Below are 23,842 nucleotides of genomic sequence, written 5' to 3'. Positions count from 1 at the left end.
CCACTGAGGGCTTTATTGATTTGTCAGTAAATGAAATATTGAAATCACTCTTGACTGGAAACAGCTTCATCTCCACACGCCTTTCTTGACACCAGTTTATAGCCAGTGAGAAGGCACCTGAACTGAAGGTGAGGGGTGACCCTTATTTACACAGAGAAAGAGCCACAGTCAGATCGGACATGCTCCTGACCCAATCAGTGACTTCAAAGTCAATGGTCAGAGTGCCACGTGTCAGATTAGCATAGGGCTAAGTGAGATCAGATTCAGAGGGGGCACATGTGAGGAGAGAAGCATCTGCTAGCATGTGACCTTCTTGTACCCCTTGACTGAGACTTTTCGTACCGACAGCTCTTTGACTTCCCAGTTCCGGTGGAAAATCCTGGTGCTGCATTTTCGGTCTGACAACAGCATCATGTCCTCCTGGAGGCAGAAGGAAAGAACAGAGACCCATATGTACGTAGGAGCAGGAACATACCTGTACTAGTTCTTCCCTCAGTTCTATCCATGCAATCCCAGTGGTGATGCAGGGAGAAGAGATGCTGGCATCAAATGTCTCCCTTGTATCTCTCGGGCTGGTATCCTCAAGGGATATGACAGAGATACTCATGACGAACTTTAAACTGTGCTTTGTCATCCTACTCCAGTGAGGAGAGGACCTCGATTCAGCCGGCGCTGTGCTAGAGCGCTGGTGCTTGCCAGCAGGGTGCTAGAGCTGGGAAAAATGTAAAACCAAATCCTTCTTGATAATTGGTTTTGAGCTTCTTCCCTGAGTCCAAAAGGAGACACGCAGAGGGCTGCTGTTCAGATTACAGCCCAGGGCTCAGAGTGCTGTTATTGCCCAGTGTGTGTTCTTCACACTTACAAATTTGTCCTTGGCTTTCTTGAAGGCCTCCAGTTCCCGAGGTGGCAGGGACTTGTATTTTGTGAGGTGGCATTTTGTCCTCTCAGCGCCTTTGGGAAAGGCCTCTGTAGTCATCGTCCAGATGGCCAGAGCAAAGAGAACTTTGTAGCCTACGTTCACCATTTTCCCTAACGGAGACAGAACGGGAGAGATACATGACTGACATGCCAGGTTGCAAGCCTTACCAGCCAGCGAGTTGGATGGTGTCTCAGAAGCTAGGCCTGCACTGGAGACAAACCTAGCTCTAAATTTTCTTTTTACTGTTTCTTAAAACATTGTTAAAGCTACTGCAGGAGGCAGCTGGGGACACATCAGAATCAGTGAAATGCCCAGCTGAGATCTGTGGCTTCCTATAGGGGACTGGGAAGTAAAAGAATTGTTACCATTTCTCTTGTCTTCCTCAAGCCAACCAGTTCATTTGATTGGCTGTTAAATTAAACAGCTGACAGACGTGACAGTTTTTAGAAAAAGAAGAAAACAACATATTGAGATTCAGCAGAATTATCAGTTCTTTTCAGACCACCCTTCAGACGTCAGCTGTTGTAAATACTTGCACACTGTGTAGTCAAACAATGAAGTAGCTAGTCGGTGGAGCAGGATACGTCATCCTATAGCATTTGTTACAAATTGGTCCTGCTTCTTTTAGTACAGCAAAGTGTGAACTAATCCTAATTTTATGCAAATATATATCTGCCACTTGCCAAATAGTTCTGATCAATAATTTTCAGGCCACTGACCGTTTTTTGTCTATTTGCAATTTGATAGTCATTGTATATTTTTTGCTGGGCTCCTAAATCCCCTAAATTCATGACATTGTTTCTGCTCCATAATTTGATGACTGAACTATTTTTAATCCATGCACATTTTTGTATGAAATGTCATTTGTCAAAGTTTTGGGGGTACCCAAACACTTTTCACAAGTACCCAACAATTCTCCAGACACAAAACGAAAACACGCTACAAATCATAGCAACTTGAACTCCCATTTTCTCCAGGAAACTATTCATGAATCAGAGCGGTTTTTGTTTAAATATTCAGCCATTAATAATACATTACAGGTGTAACGCCCTTTGCTTGTACAACATTCATTCCTTGCTGTCTACCATAGAGCACAATAGAAGCACTCAGTAAAGAGAAATCGTGTCGTAAGGAGAGGCTGCAGGCGAGTCACCCTTACCTTGCCGTGTATTTGCTGGGACGTTGCTTTAGTTGTTTCTTGTGTCTCAGGGCTGCTTTGTCTCTCTCTTGGCTCTGAATGTGGTTTTTCTTCTCCATTGCTCTTGCTTTTATACCAAAAGGCTCTTTCTGGTTAAGAAAAATTACATGAAACCTCATTTTGCTTTAGTCTATGGCAGAAAAGCCCAGCTCTGCTGTCACCCAGCAAAGAGCAGCTAAGTGTTTGGAAAGGGAAAGCAAAAGTGAGGCAGGTATTACAGGTGAGCTCGAGTACTGAGGAATTTCCAGGTGAAGAAAACACTGTGACGTCACAAGTGAACTATGCAGGAGTTCCCTGCCTAGAGTAGGTGTGTATGTAGACTTGGCCTTTGCTGAATTGCAAAGCCCTTTGGGGTCCAGTGTACAGAAGAATCTCAGCCACTTTTGTTTTTAAAGTTCTCTTCCTTGCAGTTATAGCCTCGAAAATGTAAAGTGAGCAGGTGGGTTGGAACCTTCTCACCAATCTCCTGCAGATCCTGGTTACTCACAGCAAACCAGAGCTGGCCTTTAATGTCTAGACACATCACAGATGTGCACTGAGGACTACAGTAAAGGCCGACATGCAGTAATTTCAGGCTGGGTGGGTATTTGCTTATCCATCCCATTTGTTTTACTTTTCACCACAAAAGCCAAGAACATACTGTCTCTGTGGAGGTCTTCTGTACTCTAGCATTACCAGTTAGCTGCAGAAGCATTTATTCTACTCGTGCAGAGAGGCCCCAGTCAGGATCAGGGCCTCATTATATAAGCATTGTACACAAAATAAAGGCAGTCCCCTATATAAGTTTTCAGTCTAAATGGGGCCTTGGCACAATGGGTTTGTAGAACACAAGCGAGGGGGAGAGTACAGCTTTGTCTGGATTAATGTGCGAATGTACATGTGCGATTGTCTCCTTTCCTAGGTACAGCTCTTTGCAGGCCTCCCTTCCTCCCACCTGCCATCCCTAGACCTCACGCTGTTCGCGTACGTGTGTTATGATCTGTTTCCAATCTTTTGATCTAATCTTTCTGCTGTATTCAATGGCTGTCATCTCCTTGCCTCAGTCAAGGCTGATCTCCATTATTCAGACATAGTCTGAGGAATAGAGCCAGACAACTTTTAAAGTAACAGATCTCATGCTCCCTTCCTCATTTAAATGCGACCCAAACGTGTCTCTGAAATACAAAGCTATACCACATAAAATAAATATATTTTAAAAGTTGTTTCCCCTTTGCTTACCTGCCAGTACATAGAATGATACAACTTTCAAGTGTCACCCTGGCCTGACTATGATTTCTTAATTGATACAATTATACCAGTTCAACAAAGTGTGGATGCAGTTATCTCAGGATAACGGTGCCTTATACAGGTATCGTTATGTCTCTTCCTGTACAGGCAGAGCTATTGCTGGTATAAAGCATCTGCATTCCTTTTGGGGGGCTGAAGGGAACAGTAAGCAGGTCTGTACTGTTTAACCATACCAGTATACCGCTATAGTTAAAGCAGTACAACGTACCAGTTGTGAAAAGACTTGGATTTCAGGGGCTTTCATCTGACTAGAGCAAAGAGCTCTAGTAACACATGAAAAACGCAGCTCACTCCTTTCTAGGAAACAGACTCTTGAATGACTACACTCAGGTTTTGGAAGGTAGGAAAACCCTTTGATTCACTTTTAAAGGGCCCTGTCTGCCAGTATTTACTCAGACAAAACACCCGTTGACTTCAGCGGTATTCAGCCTATGAAAGCACTGCAGACCCAAAGCTAATCAGCTTTCCATGCCTAAGTCTCTGTGTATTCACTCACTAGTGAGATTTGATGATTTTTTAAACTAACAATTTGTTTAAAAGATTTCGCTCCCTTCCACTTGCTGGCCTGTAAATTTCATTGCCTTTGCCATTGGCAAAGCAAACCAGAACATGTATTAGATCAGGGCTTCTTATTCAGAGTAACAGGAAAATCCACAACTATAAGGAAACAATTCTTAGCCCAAATAATTCAAAGATAACTGGGTTCAGTCAGTGGGACCCTTTGAAGTAGCTGACAAAAGAGAGATGTTTCCTGATGTTTGAAAAGCAGCTTTCTGACACCGACTAAAGTAAACTGCATTGGACACGATTAGCAGACCAAACAATACACTGAATCTAATTCGACTGCATGTATCAACACAGGACTCTGACGTATGCCTTGCTACCATCAGGTTAGGAGCTAATGAAGCAAAAATGAAACTGGTTGAGTTACATCAACATATTGCTTCCGAAGTCCAGCTACGCAGGCAACCTATTCAAGAAGGAGAAATGGATTAATGGTATTCAAGAAGTGAAATGTTCAAAAGAAATTTTCAACCCCTTTGTGTGTAGCTATTATTTCACAAGACATTTTAAAGAACTTTTTGGGGGTGTTGTTGAATAAGTCAGGACTGTTAATTGCCTATTGTGGCTATGATAGCTTTAGAAGCAACTAGCAATAATAGTACCTAGCTCTTATCTAGCACTTTCATCTTTGGATCTCAAAGCGCTAGACAGAGGAGGTCAGTATCGTCTCTATGTTACAGATGGGGAAACTGAGGCAGAGTGAGGGAATTGATGTGGCCAAGGTCACCCAGCAACCCACTGGCGGAGCTGGGAATTAACCCACATCTCCTGCGTTCTAGTTCAGTTCCCTAATCACTAGGTGACACATGGCAGACGCATACAGCTGTATAGGAAAGGAGCGGGGGCGGGAGAAGAACACTTCCATTTTAAGGTCACTATAGAACCCTAATACTTTCCATTAAGGGAAAAATTCTGCTCATCTTATGCAAGTCACAACGAAGTCTAGTTGCATGCGTCAGGCCAACTGGATCTGACCCTAAGTCTGGAAAGCATGTTTGCGAGAGAGCCAATACGGGACTCTCAGGGCTTTGCAGCTGAAAGACAGAAAGCTGACAGGCATAATGCGGGCACCGCCAGAACAGAAGCTTCAAAAATGTGAACAAAACCAAACAGGAGGAAATAATGTGCTATGGGATGTGATATGATCCAAAAGGAGAACCCTAACACTCCAGTCATAATGCCTCTATAGAAATCCATGTGACGCCCACATCTTGAGTACTGCGTACAGATCTGGTCACCCCATCTCTAAAAAGATATAGTGGAATTGGAAAAAGTACAGAAAAGGGCAGCAAAAATGACTAGGGGTATGGAACAGCTTTCATCTGAGGAGAAATTAAACAGACTGGGACTTTTCAGCTTGGAAAAAGAGAGGACTAAGGGGGGGATATGATAGAGGTCTATAAAATCATGACTCGTGTGGAGAAAGTAAATGAGGAAGTGTTATTTACTCCTTCTCATAACAAAAGAACTTGGGGTCACCAAATGAAATAAATAGGCAGCAGGTTTAAAACAAACACAAGGAAGTCTTTTTTCACACAATGCAGAGTCAACCTGTGGAACTCTTTGCCAGAGGATGTTGTGAAGGCCAAGACTATAACAGGGTTGAAAAAAAGAACTAGACAAGTTCATGAAGGATAGATCCGGCAATGGCGTTTAGCCAGGATGGGCAGGCATGGTGTTCCTAACCTCTGCTTGCCAGAAGCTGGGAATAGGTGACATGGGACAAATCATTTGATGATGACCTGTTCTGTTCATTCCCTCTGAAGCACCTGGCATTGGCCACTGTCGAAAGACAGGACGCTGGGCTAGATGGACCTTTGGTCTGACCTAGTATGGCTGTTCTTATGTTCTGAACACAGGAAATAAATGACCTGAGGATTGTTCTGTGTCTGTACCGCCCTAGCGCAAAGGGATCCTGGCCCATTGTCAGTGCCAGGTCGTAGGCAGCCAGACCTAGTGGTCAGAGCCAGGCAATAATAATTGTACCTCTGACTTCAGTGGGAGCTGGATCAGCCCCTAAATCAGGAGACTGTCTGCTCAACAACTACAAGGGCAAGTTGATGGGAAATGATAGGCAGGGTGGGTAATAAGCGAAGTGTTGTGCAGATAACCAGGAGGAGGAGTGCATAAATAATTAGCTATGAAAGGTGCTAGGCAGAGTTATTGTAAATGGATGAGTTTTCTCTGTGTATATCTCCTTATTTGCATGCATTGCGCTGCATCTTCTCACATGTGTAGGCAAAACCAAGATTAGCTGGGGAACATTCGGTGAGTTGGAGTTCACCTTGTCAGAAAATAAGATGGAAACAATCAAAGTCATCTTTCATTTCTGAGTACAAACAACTGAAAGTAAAGCCGAGACAAAGTAATAGCAAAAGTGCAAATTTCTCTTCTATGGCATGCATTTATTAATAATTGGCTGTGTTGCTAAGAAACAGCTGAAATGAGCTGAATTTCATCTCCTGGCTGATTTCCATGATTAGGACTCAGCGTCTCATCACCATGGCTCTGAACTCACAGACCCTGTTGCATTATGGTTGCTTGGGCTGTAGTATCTCTGAGTTTTGAGGTCTAATTCTCTTCTAATCTTATTAACTAGAAGCTTCAGTTAATTCATTGTATCGAGATCAAAATATAGCATGGTCACCAGAGTTTCAAAGCAACGTCCTTTTCACAGCACCATTATGTCTGTTACCTCCCGGAGTCAAACATTTTCCTTATCTTGGGTCCAATGCTAGCTATTTTACACATGGTGCAGGTGCAGCCAGGAAAATCCCTCTGAGATCCAGCTGGACGGCCCATGGAGAGCCTGTGTTGACTGTGTGGATTTTAGTTGGGCCACCATAGCTGTGCCCCTGTGCTGACCACACTAAAATGCAAAGCAGTCAGTGCTCCATAAGGCCTCCATTTGGATCTCAGAGAGGCCATCTCGTACAGAATCAGTATGGGGGCCTGCTCAACTGAGATCCAGCCCATCTTCCAGCAGCTAGAGGACCTCCCCCCTCTGTAGATCACTCTTCTTCCTGGATGATGTAATGTACACACCTGGCTGGGAGAATTTGGGGCAAAATACAGTTGTGAAAACTACATTAGTTTGTGCCTGTCATGACGCTCAGACCCAGGTCCATAGGGTTCACAGGAGCAGCCACACTTCAACTTTCCACTCGGCAGCCTGCTGACAACTGCTGACCCAGGACCCATGAAGCCCAGCCCCAGTTTGAGGCTCCACCCTTGATGTCCCATTGGTGGAGTCCCAGAGCAGCTGATTGGCCCGCTGGCCCTACTTACTTTCTGAACAACTGGGATCCACCCTGCTCTGGACTGTGTTCCTTGTGCCTGCTTCTCCCCTGGCTTGATTTCCTGGCATCCTGACCTCTGGTTTGTCTCCTGTGTCTGATCTCCCAGTATCCTGACCCAGCTGACTCTTGGCTCCTGACTGTGGACCCTGGCTCTGACCACTAGGTCTGGCTGCCCACGATCTTACCCTGACAGTGCCCACTGGGGGAAAATCTCAAAGGAAGCCAGAATATGACCCTATATTTCCACATGAGCTTCTTTAATGCTAACAGCATGCTGGATCCTTAACTCTTGACATGCAATTCATAAGTAATACAGCTGACAGTGAGGTTTAAAAGCTCCCACTAGGTTGTGGGAATGACTGGTGGAGGGGGCTGGTGGTTCTTCCAAAGCCCTATGGAAAGGGCTGGGGCTGCCCACGTCGATTCTTCCCACTGGCAGCACTGGTCGCCCTCTCAAAGGTGCAGAGGAAGGCCTCGTGGTCTTCTTGTGGGCCCTGTTTCTCAGGATGTCTCAGGAATGATTTCTGCTGCTGGTGTTTGAGCCTCCTTCTTCTTTTGTTGGCTGTGCAGGAGGGGAGCTGTTATTCCTGTTGAGCCATCAGCGGGCAGAGAATGCCCTCCATCCTCTCCATTTATTAGGAGTGCGGATGGGGGCCCCAGCAGACACCCAGGGCGCAATCAGTGGCCCATGTTCTCCACCACATGAAAGCTGCTGGGCTCCCACTAGCCAAGGAAGCATCAATATCACCCCAGGGACTGTTTCAGGCTCTTGCCTCAGGGCATAATGTATTGGCTAACCAGAAGTGTTGTCAAAAATGTCAGAACAAAGTAGATCCTCAGCCCAACATGGGCTACAGTTCCCAGAGACAGCCCACCCACCCCCTTGTCCTGAGCCTGGGACTCCTACAAGAGCCAGACAGGCTTGCTTGCTTTCCCTTGCTCCTGCAGTCAACTAATCTTCAGTTCTTGCTGGTCCTTATGAGGACCAGGTGCTCTTCTGACCCTTAGCCCCTCAGCCTTACCTGTGAGGCAGCTAATTTGTCACAGATGGGGACCATCTCCCCTAAAGGGGTCAATCCCCATGTGATAGGGTAATAAGGACTGAAAGTTTCACAGACAAGTATTTAGGCACCTCTTCCACCGGCAAAGTCACTGTGCCCTGCCATGCAGATTTGTGATTCCCACATGTATTGCCTTTGATGAAAGCACATTCAGACATGCCCCAAAGATGCTGAGGAATAACACTTTGCCATTCCCAGTAGTGAAGCCTTTGGGAGAACATTGGGTATTGTGACAAAGTTCCTCCTCTGCCTTGGTGGGTCCTGTGCTTATTGGCGGATTTGCTTACCTCAGCCCTCAGTTTGGCCACTTTTGCTAGTGGCTCAAACCTGCCATTCACTCAGCTAACCTCATCACTAGCCAACATGGGGAAAAGGAAGGAGAACAATCCTCGCAGTCTCTGCTGATCCACCTAGTGGATCGGGGAACAGGCCAGGGACCTTCCCGTCTGGTGGGACCCACAGTCCAGGTCAACTCCTCCTGTATCCAATAGGGAGTTGGGAGGATGGGGGGAACCCAGGCCCACCCTCTACTCCAGGTTCCAGCCCAGGGCCCTGTGGATCACAGCTGTCTACAGTGTTTCGTGTAACACCTGCGTGACAGCTACAACTCCCTGGCCTACTTCCCCATGGCCTCCTCCCAACACCTTCTGTATCCTCCCCACAGGACCTTCCTCCTGATGCCAGATAGCGTTTGTACTCCTCAGTCCTCCAGCAGCATGCGCTCTCACTCTCAGCTCCTTGCACACCCCCCACTGACTGAAGTGAGGTCCTTTTCAAACCAGGTGCCCTGATTAGTCTGCCTGTCTTAATTGATTCTAGCAGCTTCTTAATTGGTTCCAGGTGTCCTAATTAAACTGTCTGTCTTAATTGGTTCCAGCAAGTTCCTGATTTGTTCTGGAACTGCTCCTGTTACCTTGCTCAGGGAAAAGGGACCTGTTTAGCCTGGGGCTAATATATCTGCCTTCTATCACTCTCCTGTAGCCATCTGGCTGGACCCTGTCACAGTACTTAGGGAATATACCAGGGGAAAGGGTACATGATCTGTAAAACAACAGAGTACATTTGTAAGCATCTTTTTGTGAATCAGTATACTCCCTTTTCACTGTTCACAAAACAACTGCAAGCACCTTCCTCACCTTAATTCCTGGAAATGAAGATGGTATCTCTGAACGTACAGCTCATGAAAGAGACCTCCAGGGAACAGGGAGACTTATCACTTACACAAATTTCTTAAACTGTATTTTTACTCTAAGGAACATTAGATACTGTAGATATAATTCGTTATTTGACTAACACATTTTCCAGGCCCACATTAATGTGTTTTGGCCATAAATAGGTCACTCTTATTTGGCAGGTATTTTGTTTGTGTGTGTTTTAGGTGAGGGATTTGGGGAAAAAAAACATTCAAAAGGGCCTATGTGATTTTGAAGTCTATGCCCCATTTTCAAAAATGACTTAAGGCCCAGACAGAAATCATTGGGGGTTCCAGGCCCACATACCTTTCAGGATCTGGGCCTTTGGGGGTCCACATTTCCCTGAAAGTCAATTGGAAATAGGCTCCTAAGACACTTATGTGCTTTTATCCCTTGTGTTTGTGAACACATTCATCACTGGCACTGAAATGGGGCACTTGAGAATAGAGATGAGATCTCGCTCCCAAAGCCTAGTCAGGTCAGGGGAAGGGGTATGTACATTTGCTAATAAATTTTTATTCTATTTATACATCAGAAAATGGAAGATAATGCAGTCTGTGAAGCTCCATCTGGGTATCTAAAGGAGACATTTTGCTGTAATATTGTCTGTCAAGATAGAATCACAGAAATGTAGGGCTGGAATGAAACTCAAGATGTCACCAAGTCCAGCTCCCTGTGCTCACACAGGATCAAGTAAATATCATCCTGCTGTTCTTAACGAATATAGCATTGGTAAGGCCAGCTGGCATGAGAGTTTCTCCCATACTCTAGGATGTCCAGAGATGATGTTTGCAGAGTTAATTTTGGGTTGTGGGAGCGCCACGGGACGTCTGCTCTGCCTCCGCTTTGTGGATGTCCGTTTTCAGACTCACTTTTGTTTGACAGCTAATCACTGTTCTGCTGTGAAGACACAAGGGGAAGAGATGGCTCCTGTGACTGGTAATGGGAGAGTTAGCCTTTCATCAGTTACTTGTTTGAATCTAGTCCAGATTCATAGCCACACCTTCGTGCCATCTGATTGCTGGTCAGTGGTAGATTTAAATGAGCCAGACAAGGTGGGTGAGGTAATATCCTGTATTGCAACAATATGGAAGGTGCAAGCTTTAGAGCTACACAGAGCTCTTCTTCCGGTCTTCTGTGTAGCTTGAATGCTTGTGCCTTTCACCAGCAGAAGTTGGTCAAATAAAATAAATTACCTCATCACCGTGTCTCTCTAATACCCTGGCTACAACACTGCAAACAATGATGGTAAACAACCTAGTCAGTTTAGCTCAGATCTCCTCAAAGGTATTTTGGTGCCTAACTCCCATTTAAATCAGTTGATGCCTTAGGGGATCTGAGTCTCTCAGTCAAACTCTTACTGGACTATCATTTACATCAAAATCCCCTCTTCTACACCTGCAAATTTCATTTGCAATGTAATTGCAATAGAAACGCTCATGTGCATAGCACGCCCAGATATATTTGCAGATAAAATCAACTTCATGCTCCACTCTACTGGAATCTCTCTCAAGCACTACTTTAATTTTGTTCTTTTCACCAAGAACAATGTACAATATTCTCACGAGACTCCTGCAATAAAGGTATTTAGCCATCTAACTTCCACTGATTTCAGTGGATGGTAGGAGCCTAAATATCTTTGAGAATCTGGGCCCACATTTTAAAGGGGTTTCAACTGGGCCTCCAACTCAGAGAGTGTAAAAGAGCCCCTGCAGAATACGTATCCTCCAAATATCCTTTTTAATTAAGAGCAGTGAAATGTTAACACCATGTAACCTAGCTATTGATTTATAACACAGGGAGACCATTGGCTCATTCTGTGTCCCAATTTCATTACATACTTAATACACTAGCTAACACAAAGAATAACTGTTTGACACAGCGATACAGGTGATTATTATAAATGCAGTTGTAACTCAGATTGCTCTGGAGTGGTTAACACTGAGCTAAAATATTAGCAAGGGCCTAAGGCAATTATGAATCAATCCTGGGTCCCAAAAGGGGAAAATTCTGTTCGCAAATCCATACAGTAATCATCACCATGTTAAGCTGCATTCTGAAGATACAGTAATTCTGTGAGGAAAGAGAGGGAGGCAGATTCACTGGTACGCACCAGCTGCTCAGGCAGCTCAGGGCATCAGTAACCCCGGTTAAACTGGCTGGGGAAGTAAGCCGAGTTCCTGGCTGCTTTGAGTCACTGGAGTGGACCCAAGCAGCTAGAAAGTACCAGTGCATCTGACCCAGTTTAATTTACTGATGTGGGCCCAGCTCCTTAAAGGTATTCCAAACTCCATTGAGAGTTAGGCACCTAAATACCTTTGAGGAGCTGAGCTATGGATACTTTTGTTTCACCCGCTAGACATATTATACCTTACATGAAAGAAACCTAGGATGGATAATTGCTATGGCTGACAAGAAGGGCTACATTAATAGTGGGTGACACAAATGTATTTTTGGCTTTAAGATATCTGAAAAGCGTAACGCTGTCTTAGCCAATGCAATGAGTGGAACTGATTCTGGAGTGGTGCTTTTTACACATTCCCACTTTCCCTTCAAAAGGGATACAGTGAAGGCACTTTTCACAGCGTTGCAACCCCAGGTGTTTAAAAATTATGAGTCAAGCCTTGGAAATCACCAGATTGTATTAAAAATCGTGAGATTAAATGTTGGGTTCTTTGCAGTTGCCTTGAAGAATTGGAGCATTTGGGATGAACATTTTCATGCCTTTCTCTGCCGCCATGAGGGCTCGGAACTTACTTTAAACCATTCAAAGCTGAGATTCTCCAGTAGTAACTTGATTCCAGCAGCTGGGGCTCTAACAAAAACACGGTCTGCTGCAAGACTCCCGAGAAAGTCCTGAGAGTTAGCAATACTGTTTTTGTGGTTCTAAAAATAACCTGTCCGTTCATCATAACCTTTTTTGAAGGCAAACTCTTAACATTTTGTCTGATAAATGTTTCACTGCATTGTGTATCCACATGCTTTTGCTGCTCTCTGATGGATCAATATCAATTTTTCTTTCATTGAAAAAACAAACATGTTGGAATATGTATTCAGGGAAGGAGCACTCAAAAAACCCCCTGCCCATTGGCTTTGCAAAGAGAGGAGAAAAACGGGCTGTGCTAATGTGATAGCAACCATCTTGTTCAACACACCTAGGGTTGAACCAAGCCCCTAGAGACAAAAGCACGAGCTGTTACAGTTTGAGCTGAAAAGTCATGCATCCTTAGCTGCATCTGTAGCAGACCCATGTCTTCTGGATCGGGGACATGTATCACACACTCACCATTGGTTTAGAATCATAGAATATCAGGTTTGGAAGGGACCTCAGGAGGTCATTGTAGCCTATAGGATTAACTTGCTTGCATATATATATATATTTTCTTATAGTTTAATTATTTTGGTTTATTGTAATATGTTTATATAAATTTATATTAAAATAAGTTTGGCTTTAATGCAAAGGAACCTACAGGCCATATCCTGTATGTTAAGCTAAGGCAAAGTTACCATATCTATATGAAGACCTTTTACCTAGATAAGTACCGACACATATGTCTAAGACCTTTTATCTGGACAGATAGATAATGGAAGAATGGTATAGGGGGTTTCCAAGTTAGTACCCACAGACTTAACAGGTACACCACAAGGAAAGAACTGGCATGACTAAAAAAAACATATGTGTGTATATACATGTCATCAATTTGCACAAACATACTAGCCTATGGAATAAGCATACCCTAACATTTTGTGGGTGAGGAATGAAATTTGGGCATAGAGGAAAGGATTTCTGGCACTTGTGCCCTATAAAAGAGGTGACCCACCTCGCTAGAGTACTCACTATCTCTATTTCTACTCTATTCTATTCCTCTATCTACTATGACTACTACTATTAGTAGACTGTACTTGTTTTTCTTAACTTTTTAAGTTTCAAGGGGACTAGGCTAAGCTTGATTTACCTAAGCTTTTGTTCTTAGTTTTGTTTATTAGGTTTTGATTTTAAGTTTAAGTTAGTCAAGTAAACTCTAAGTTAGCTTTGATAGCTCTTAGCTCTTATATATCTGTCTCAGTGTGAGCTTCCTGTCATACCCCTGAGGGTCCTTTGTAAATTCTGTGGAGCCTGATTTGGGACAAGAACTTTAATCTTCTGATCAAACAGATTAGCGAGCCTAAAACCCACACTATCCAAATCAATATTATTAACACCATAAATCAGGCAACAGACTGGTGAGCCAGCCAGGAGACTCGAGGAGTGTGTGACAGGAATTTTCAGGGATTCCAGGCATCCTTAGGCCCCTGAGAATCTCACCTGAGGCATAAGTAAAGAGTTAAAGTTACAGAGAGTTAGAGAGCAAGATTGTGTGTCTTAACCCCTCACTCTTAAGAGCACAGGAACCTGATTTCCTGTGGCTGTGGCTTGGCACCAATCCCAGTATTTCCTGTTCTGTATTGTGGTTTAACTTAGAGTTTTAGATTAGAGGTTTTGAAATTTAATCTTGCAAGATCAAGAGTAATAGTGTTATTATTGAAAGCGATACATGCATTTAAGGGGTTTTGTTAAAGGTTGAAGTTATAACGAATGGTACCAATAAGATATTAGCAGTAGTATCGGGCCCGATGATTCACACTAGTGGTGGCGGGGGAGTTGATAAATCTATTTATTAATTGCTGCCAAGAGGCTGCAATAACTCAGAACTTGTATAGTTCTTCAGTCCCCACAACAATTTCACCTGTGGTTAAGTGCAGCATGGCACGGTTACATGAAATAAGAAACAGATGAGCCACATACGTTAGTTTGTTGGTTAATACCTCTCTTCCCCATTTACGGGAAATGATTAACATGCATATAACTGATGATACTTCTTTAAAGGAGGCATTAGCCTTACTGGCCAAGGCATATTCTCAGGGAGGCCCCCAAATAGGTGAGTGTGGAGCCCCTGTTCAAATACTTCAGGAACCATGAGCTAAGCCCACTGTGAGGATTAAGGGACCCCCAGGGTTAGGCTGAGGTGTTCCTAAATTCCCTAGGTACCAAAATGACCCTAACTCACGTAGTAACCCCGGACCTTCAAGTGGGCGTGCCTCTCGACAGGGTTATGTGTTTGGATCCCATGTATGGGCCTGGGACCATTTTCCTTTCTTTTCAAATGCCGCACAGAACAATTCATGCCTGCAGAGACCCAAGTCACCGCCTCCCCACAAAGATGAGGACTCAGTTGTAATGATGTTTAAAACAGTGCAGCAGACGCTTGAGGCTCAACGACAGGATATCCAGGAACTCCAAGCCTGCATGAATGAGCTGATGATAGAAGGCCAAGGTCCAGCACCCTTGAACCATCTGGTGGCCTCGGTTGACCCATTTCATTCTCTCCGGTGGACAGCCTCCGGAGAGATACAGGGAAAACCCATAGATAATTTGTCTGCATACTCTACAAATTACTCATCATGACGCCAGTCGGCCCCGAGCGTAGTCATAGCCCCTTTAGGCAGGGATGCAAGCAGGAGACCCACAGTATCTGCTGTGGTAGGGGGCCGCCACAGGAATTTTATTATAGATACTGGGGCAGCAATTAGCATTATCCATGTCAAGGATCCTAGATCCTCTTCTCTGTCATCAGGGTGTACAAAAACACTTGCAACTTTTGCAAGTAATCAGGTTGTTACCACACTTTCTAAACCCATTGAAGTACAAATATGTCACCTAAGAAAGGTTCATACCTTTGCATTGATGAAATTAGCAGTCCCAAGGAATAGCCTATTGGGAACTGATTTCCTATACAAACAGGGATGTGTTCTTAATTTGGATAACCAATTGTTGTGTCTTACTGTAGAACAGGCAAAGGATAACTCAACAGTGATCCTACATGAGTGTGCCATGGTATCGGACTATAAAAAGTGATATTGAGGAAACTGGTTGATGCCAATGGACGTAACTGGGATGCTCTCATGCCTCTAATTTTAATGGCATTGAGAGCAACACTGGCTGCATCTACTGATAAAGCACCCTTTAACGTGATGACAGGCTGAACGATGCGATTACCAAAACATTTAATTTGGCACACCAGTGGCACTCAATTAGAGGGAATAAAAATGGATACCGACCTGCAGAATCTGCAAAAACATTTAAATAAAATCCACTTGTGGGTAGCAGCCAAATTGGGAAAATCCAAGGAAAAGCAAAGACTTACTTTGACAAAAACCAGAGAGAGAATACTTGGAAGGTTAAAGACCAAGTAATGCTGTTATCATATAAAACACCAGAACATGGGTTGTGTATTATTAACACCCTAAATCAAGCAACAGTCATCTAGTCCAACCCCCTGCTCAAAGCAGGACCAATCTCCAACTAAATCATCCCAGCCAGGGCTTTGTCAAGCCTGACCTTAAAAACTTCTAAGGAAGGGGATTCCACCACCTCCCTAGATAACGCATTCCAGTGCTTCACCACCCTCTTAGGGAAAAAGTTTTTCCTAATATCCAACCTAAACCTCCCCCACTGCAACTTGAGACCATTACTCCTTGTTCTGTCATCTGCCACCACTGAGAACAGTTTAGATTCATCCTCTTTGGAACCCACTTTCAGGTAGTTGAAAGCAGCTATCAAATCCCCCCTCATTCTTCTCTTCCACAGACTAAACAATCCCAGTTCCCTCAGCCTCTCCTCATAAGTCATGTGTTCCAGCCCCCTAATAATTTTTGTTGCCCTCTGTTGGATTCTTTCCAATTTTTCCACATCCTTCTTGTAGTGTGGGGCCCAAAACTGGACACAGTACTCCAGATGAAGCCTCCCCAATGCCGAATAGAGGGGAACAATTACATCCCTCGATCTGCTGGCAATGCTCCTACTTACACAGCCAAAATGCCATTAGCCTTCTTGGCAACAAGGGCACACTGTTGACTCATATCCATCTTCTCGTCCACTGTAACCCCTAGGTTCTTTTCTGCAGAACTGCTGCCTAGCCACTCGGTCCCTAGTCTGTAGCAGTGCATGGGATCTTCCGTCCTAAGTGCAGGACTCTGCTCTTGTCCTTGTTGAACCTCATCAGCTTTCTTTTGGCCCAATCCTCTAATTTGTCTAGGTCCCTCTGTATCCTATCCCTACCCTCCAGCGTATCTACAACTCCTCCCAGTTTAGTGTCATCTGCAAACACCATCCTCCAGATCAATAATGAAGATATTGAACAAAACCGGCCCCAGGACCGACCCTTGGGGCACTCCGCTTGATACCGGTTGCCAACTAGACATGGAGCCATTGATCACTACCTGTTGAACCCTATGATCTAGCCAGCTTTCTATCCACCTTCTAGTCCATTCATCCAGCCCACACTTCTTTAACTTGCTTGCAAGAATACTGTGGGAGACTGTATCAAAAGCTTTGCTAAAGTAAAGGAATAACACATCCTTACACGGCTTATATCAGCTGTGTTCCAACCAACACTGACATTTTTCTCTGGGAGCTGATTCTCAGTTCTATTCCAGCTGCTTTATCGACTTATGACAGCTTCGCAGCAAGATTTCTGCTGCCAAACTGCTAACCTGGAATTTACCTAGCAGCTTTGGAGGGGGTGCAGATGCAGTAATGGCTCTGTGCCTCTCTCCTACCAATTTTGGCCCCTTGTGTAGAAGGTATGGCCAAGAGAGAAGAGTCTTTGGAACAGGCCTCATGGGTCTTTGGGATTTTTTTGGGGGGTGGGAGGAGCTACTGACAAGGTTACTTAGTGATGTCATTACTAGAAGAAATGTCTTCCAGAGTAAAACAGTAAAAGCCCTTAATTGTTTGCAATGATCTAACACATGGTGGGACAGATCCTGATTTTGGTTATGCCCATGTAAATGAGATCAAGATCCAGCTCAGTTATTTGTTATCACAGATGCCTCCTCCTCTTCAAGGAGCAGGGAAGAAGTATAGGACTCTCAGGTACTGCTGCTTCCACGGACTCAGGGTGAGTTCACTGAGCTGTAAGAGAGTATCTTTGGCCAGTTCTGGTGCAGTTAAAGTCTTCGTGAGCCCCAGGCTGCTCAGAGACTAAGCAGAGCCCAGCAGGTTTGTCAGGCTTCTCTAAAGACTCTGGGCCAGATCTAGAGCTGGGTTCAAATTCTGCTCCCAGTCACAGATATCCAATGCCATTGACTGCAGAAGGGCTGCCTGGATGTAATGGAGCAGAATTTGGCTCTGAGGCGCTATTTCACTGATTCACACCTTGTGTGCACAAGAAAGTTGTCCTGGCTTAATTTAGCCGGTGATTTTTAAACCCAAGTAGTGAAGTCCGTGCAGAAGGCTACGTAGACACATGTAGTTTGTTTAAAGCAGGCCTAGTACAGTTTAGCTTATGGCAATGGGCAAGGCCTTGGAGTAAACAGGCGTGCTCTGGGGAAGTTGGCAAGGTAGAGTGGGAGGGAATCCCTTCCCCGCTGACCCGCAGCTGTGGAATGGCATCATTGCTGCTCCGACACCTGCCACTGCAACCAACCACCCCGTCAGCAGAGCCCCTGTGCCCCGGCCCTAGCACCCATAGTCCAGCATCTTCCAAACTCTTGAGAGCTGAGCCCCTCTTCAGACAAATGCAACCTACTGATGCTCCTTTTAACCCTGTCACATGCTATTGAAGGACCATCTTAATGCATACACCTTCCAGGCCCCTCTATGTCGGGAAAGGCGGTACTAGTGGATCCCCCAGCCATTCCCCTGCTCTGCTGGGCCTCCAACCTTTCTGTGTGACCACCAACCCCACGCCCGGGCACAGCTGAACAAGAACCATTCCGATCCAAGAGGACTCTCTGCACCTGCGGAGGTGGGCTAAGTTATACCCCAAACCAGGCAATGGAGTTGTAAATTGGAGTCTCTAGCTGTTTACTCTCACCAGGCTTTAGAATACAGCTGCTTCACCCAGGCCCAAGCATCTAGAAGTGAACAGTTCTAGTCATACATCCAATACAATGCTGCAAAATCATTTCTTTCTTCTTTGCCAGCTGTAAAGAAATACACAAGCACAATGAGCCATCTTTCATCTTTACCGACAGCCGGGTGGCAACGTATTCACATAGCGGCGTCTGTAACAAAGAAGCATGGGAAAGCTACATCGATTTACAGAGTTTATCACATTGCATAAATCTGTCCTTTTCAAACACAAACTATTCAGTAGATCAATAGGCCTGGCATCGTATTCTAAAAATCGATGGCATGTGGCAATTTACAGCACAGGTAAGCAAACAAACTGAATTGCCCTGGCTTTCCCATGTGATTTTGCACTGCATCGCAAGGGGTTCAGAAGAGACACTTTGCTCACAGCACTTCTCCAGCTTATACACTTTATGCTATCCTGTCCACCAGCCCTGGGGATTTGCAAGTCTCCAGCAGTGGCAGAATTAGATCAAGCAGTGAGATAGTCCATTGATCATTTCTAATGTTGGCCTATGATGTTTTACATGCGTATGTATTTAGCCAGTGACTATACAAAGACAACAGAAAAAGCAGACATGTCAGACAGTGCTTTATTATCAGTGAGTAGCAGTTTCCTAGGCATGTCTATTGAGCCCAGGAGCATTTCTGACCCTGGCAGAGCTGTGCAGTTTGTCCTGATAAGTCCACAGGCTGTTCCAGCTCACATTTCCACATTAAAGAGCCATCTCAAAGCCATGCATGGAGAGGGTTTTGAACCAGCCTGGCTAATGCTGGCAGGGGGTGTGTGTGAAATTGCTCACACAGACGGGGTAGGGGCTGAGCTGAGCTCGGGTAGCGCTGGAGGAGCCAAGAAGTAAATAGCCACGAAGATCCTTTCAGCGCTTCATATTTACCTAGAGATTTCCCCTTAGGTTCCCACCTCTAACTTGCCCTGATGTTACCCAGGCCTGGCTCAGACATCTAAGACAGGAAGAGGAGCTTCTGCAACCTGCGACAAGACTCTCTCCTTCCCAGGGGCACCCGTGTGTGTATGTAGCTGTCCTGAGCCAGTCTAGTCTGAATACGAACATGGCAGCCAAGCCTGGTACGTAAATTAATGGGAAAGAGTATGACTGACAGCACATCACTGAGTATTTCCATTGACACGCTTTGTGTTGAAGTTGGTTCCTGGGGCTGCAGCCCGCCCCATCTCCGCTCTCTAATGGATTCTACCCTCTAATCTTATCATCCTGATTAGAGGCCACTGAGGTCAGAGTGAGCCTGCCTTGCACTTGCTGGGGATCTGACCCTACTTTCTTTAATTACATCCTCTTCCATAAACTCACTAAGTGTCAAGAAAACATATCCTTTGTCCATTAGCCCGCCTCCAAGACAGGCTGCGTACTGCATGGCTCCAGGCACAATTATGCTGACCAGGGTCAATGCTGGCACTTTTAAATTCGGGGGTAAAAGTGCAGTGTGCCTGGCACATAAATGTGGAGTGTTTGACGCTTACTTCCAATTAGCATATTCAGTTCTAATTTATTACAGCGTGATCTAATCTATCCTTGTCAGAGCAATAAAGGGATAATTGAGCAATTTCCTCTTAACGGCAGACTTTCTCAAAGGAAACCTGTTTCCAGCCACCTGTTCAAAAAACATTTTGATTTCGGCGCAGCGCTGTTTCTTCTTTGGGAGCAAGAGTGGGAGGGTTTAAAAATATAGTCTAACACGGGAGCCAGAGTGAGTGGGGGTGGGGAAGGTATTGCAAAATCAGAAGTCTAGAGCTGTTCCAATAAGGATACCCCCCTCCCCAAGGGAGAGGGGATGGTCCCAAGCATTCAGTGATGTAGGAGCAGGGCACTATGGCATCTCCCCATGTTCCTCCGTTAGCCAAACAGTAACTCCACGTGCTATATATGCTCTCTGGAGCAGGCACCGTATGTTTGTTCTGCATTTATACAGCAGTTAACACAGTGGGGGCCTGGTCAGTGAATGGGGCTTATAGGTGCTATGTAATACACATCATTTATAACAATCAATGGAGCAAGTCCAGCCTGTTCCAGTTGAGCACCTGGCCCCTGATTTTCAGTCATAAACTTCATTAGATTCAATCTTTTTTAAAAAATTTGATCTGCAGCCTCACAGAGTCCGATTCACCACTAGCTGCCATTGTGCAGCTGAGTAACTAGTCTAAAACGGGTGTCAATGTGCTCAGAATCAGGCTCAGGGAGCTTAGCACCAAAGAAAGGGGCTGGCTTTCAAATTCAAAGCTGGAAATGTGATTTTCTTTTACAGATGTTTAGGCTCTTCTGCTTCCCATTCCAACTGAGCTCTTCCACTGTAATTCTCAAATGTTCTTGATGTCTGAGAGGGAGGCTAGTTGCAGGCTAGGATAATAGATAAATGCAGTAGAATATAGTGGAATATACCAGATCCTCAAAGGTATTTAGGCATCACTATATTCAGGTGTACGTGAATTCTTGCTATGGGTACATCTAGAGGGAAAACAGTTCAGGGACAAACAAACTAATCTTAGCGCTATATAGTTGAGTGATCCATAAGTTACTTGTTCTGTTATACACTAGACTTACTAGGAAAAAAAAGAGAATTATTGCTTTTTCCTTCATGTCAAGTGAAGGTTTCTAGACTCCAATAAAAAGAATACAGCTTTTCATCTAGGAAAAAATGAGTCTGTACATTAGTGCCCCTAAATCATAGAACATCAGCTGAACAGATCCATTTAGAGAAAAACCTCTGAGGCTGAGAAAAGTCAATAATTAAGAGGGTCACTCCTGAAAACAGAACTCCCCCACCCAGGGGACTGTCATGGTAATCGGGGCTTTGGCATCCTACCCCAGTTGTGAACCTAACTATGGGGAAATAGATAAAAGTTTTAGAGGCCACAATAATCTGAAACAATAAATATTTGTTGGAAAAGGAGACAGAAAAGCTGCATTCGACCAAACCAAAAGGCTGACTGATATGACTCAAGGCCTGTGTTAAGATCAGGCCTGGGAAACAAGAGAAGTGTAGGACTGGGAATCAGTGAACCAAAACTGGTGTCTCAGAAATTAGGCCTAATTGGTGGATAAAATAATGAGAGTTCGGGCAATTCTACCCAGCACTCCCTTTTGGGGTCCTTTGGGGAGATGCTGGCTGAGTGAAAGATGGGAGAAAGGAAGGGGTAAGCTTCACCATCCTGGCTGCCACCCCTACTATCTTCTGGGACCCCCAGTATCCATTGGGACACCATTGTCCTTCACTGTCCTGATCCTGAGAGATGTCCTGACCAGACCAAAAGAGGGACCCAGCTGACATTGTCACCAAACCCAGCCCCACCTAAATCGCCCAAACCATTTGGGCTGTGAGACTTTGTCACTCCCACCCCTGTTGTGTGTCCTTTTCTTCCCCATTTCTCCCTTTTTGCCATCTGTTTAATAAGAGCCTGCCTTAGCCAGTCAAGGCTGGATATTTTGCAACATACATATAGCCTGATGCTGATACAGGGCTCAAAGTGGCTGATTAGACCATTGGCTGTGCCAGTATTTCTCCAGCAGTGATCCTGCAAGGGAGAGTCAATACCAGAGACGGAAGCTGCATTTTCCATTTTGGCTGTTTCAGTTCTCCCTGCCCTCCCACCCCGCCTCTTTTGTGTGTGTGTTTTTTTTGTCTTCAGGGAAGCCGGCTCAATCTTAGTAGCTCTAACAACGGCTCCAGCCCATTTCAACTAAATTCTCTTCCCCCCCCAAATTGGACAGTTGTTCCCATCTTTAATACTAATGAAAAGACTGTCAAATGCAGGGGGCGGGGGGGAGGACAGAAGTCCTTCTAAAGACTCTCTCCAGCTAATGGGAAAGGGAACAAGGGATGTTGCAACACTGAACGCCACACGTAATACTTTATATTTCAAATGCTTTCACTGTTTTCCCTTCTTTTCTGTGTCTTTAATACAAGGTTCAAAAGGATGGTGTGTTTCCCAGGGTGCTAAGCAGGCTGAGGGCTCTGGTTACACACCTTGAATGCTTCACATGATTGTGGACAGCGACAGGGTCATGTTAACATCTTTGACTCTTTGGGCCCATTTGTTCTGTCAAAATTCATCCAACAGGCCTTGGCTTCCAGTTAGTTCCAACAAGTGGAATGGGAACCCTTGCCAACCCCTGTTACTCACTGTCACCAGCTGGGCACCACGACAAGGGGTTTGTTACATCACATGGGGCTGCACTAAGACTGACAGGTAGAGCCCTGTGGTGTGGTAACGCTCCGAGCACACGCATGCCTGGCGGCATTGAGCCAAATTCCTCTCTGGTGTAACTCAGCTGGCTTGAATAGAACATACACTAGTGATGCAGTTGGCCCAGGGAGTCTGCATAGAGCGGGGGGGTCAGTGTAACACCTGCTGGGACCCTGAGGGCAGTGTGCTCACTGATGGCCCCGTTACACCTTTTAGTGAGGTGTAGAATGCACTCCCCTCCTCCGTAGCCACTCAGGCCGTCCCCCCAGTCCAGAAACACCCCCTCGGAGATATTCTGTGCTGCCAGAAGTGCAAATACCCTCTGGCTTCCCCTCCCTTTTGCACGCAGGCCGCACATGTCACCCAGTTACAGCCACCAGCTGCGTGGAAGGGCGATGAGGAGGTGGGACATGGCTCCTGTCACCTAACTGGAGCAGCCATAATACAACTGTGTGAATGAACATTAGAGTAATAAGGACCAGGTTCTCTATACCTTTGAGGAGCTGGGCCTAAGACACTATGGCTGGGTGTCTGTGGATATCTTTATAATTTCCAGCATCCTTCAGTTTGGTGTTAGACAGCCACTAGGGTAGCATTTACTACAGTGAAGCTAGAAACCCCGCCCCACGATTGCACATAAGTGGTTGGACTCAGTGCCCCCTTGTGCCAGAGCTTCTCATTGCAAGGGCTAACATCCAAAGTTTGTCAACAACTCAGCCCGTCCTCTGTGCTCTATCCTCATTCCCCTTCATAGGTGCTGACTCCGTGGGTGCTCCAGCCCTGGAGCACCCATGGTAAAAAATTAGTGGGTGCTTAGCACCCACAGGCAGCCAGCTCCTCCCCTCTCCCCCAGTGCCTCCTGTCGGCTGGCGGCCCCGCCGATCAACTCCTCCCAGTGCCTCCCGCCCGCCGTGATCACCAGTTCTGCAGCGTGCAGGAGGCACAGGGTGGAGGGGGAGAGGGAGAAGGTGGAGCAGGGACAGGGCACGCGCGGAGGAGGAGGTGGAACCGAGCGGGAAGAGGTGAGGTGGGGTTTGGGGGAAAGGGTCAAATGAGGGCGGGCGTGGGGTGGAATGGGGGTTTGAGCACGCCAGGGGCCCGGAGGAAGCCGGTGCCTGTGTTTCGCTTTCTGGGCTACTCTCTCGGCCTTTTTTGAGGCCCAGCTTTCCAGTAAGTTATCACCCGACATCTGAGTCTCACCCCTGC

The 23,842-nt window shown here is 45.5% G+C and overlaps 1 protein-coding gene and 1 long non-coding RNA gene across 2 annotated transcripts in view; one reads left to right on the top strand and one right to left on the bottom strand.

The window, feature by feature from the left end:
- Positions 1–23,842, bottom strand: part of LOC122462459 (interferon lambda-3-like) — a 34,741-nt gene that overhangs the window by 1,908 nt on the left and 8,991 nt on the right. The window contains exons 2-4 of the mRNA XM_043525632.1: positions 2,079–2,206; positions 863–1,029; positions 343–420 (exon numbers count right to left, since the gene is read on the bottom strand). Of these exons, the coding sequence (XP_043381567.1) occupies positions 343–420; positions 863–1,024 (240 nt within the window). The 5' untranslated portion in view covers positions 1,025–1,029; positions 2,079–2,206. The remainder of the gene's footprint in view (positions 1–342; positions 421–862; positions 1,030–2,078; positions 2,207–23,842) is intronic.
- LOC122462461 overlaps positions 1–23,842 on the top strand; it is a 61,678-nt gene that overhangs the window by 35,426 nt on the left and 2,410 nt on the right. The window contains exon 2 of the long non-coding RNA XR_006284995.1: positions 19,332–19,504. This is a non-coding gene — a long non-coding RNA (uncharacterized LOC122462461). The remainder of the gene's footprint in view (positions 1–19,331; positions 19,505–23,842) is intronic.

The sequence above is a fragment of the Chelonia mydas genome, chromosome 11, assembly GCF_015237465.2.
Source record: "Chelonia mydas isolate rCheMyd1 chromosome 11, rCheMyd1.pri.v2, whole genome shotgun sequence".
NCBI lineage: Eukaryota > Metazoa > Chordata > Testudines > Cheloniidae > Chelonia > Chelonia mydas.
Note: the sequence above shows the minus strand (reverse complement) of the source record. Positions and strands in the feature narration are given on the sequence as shown.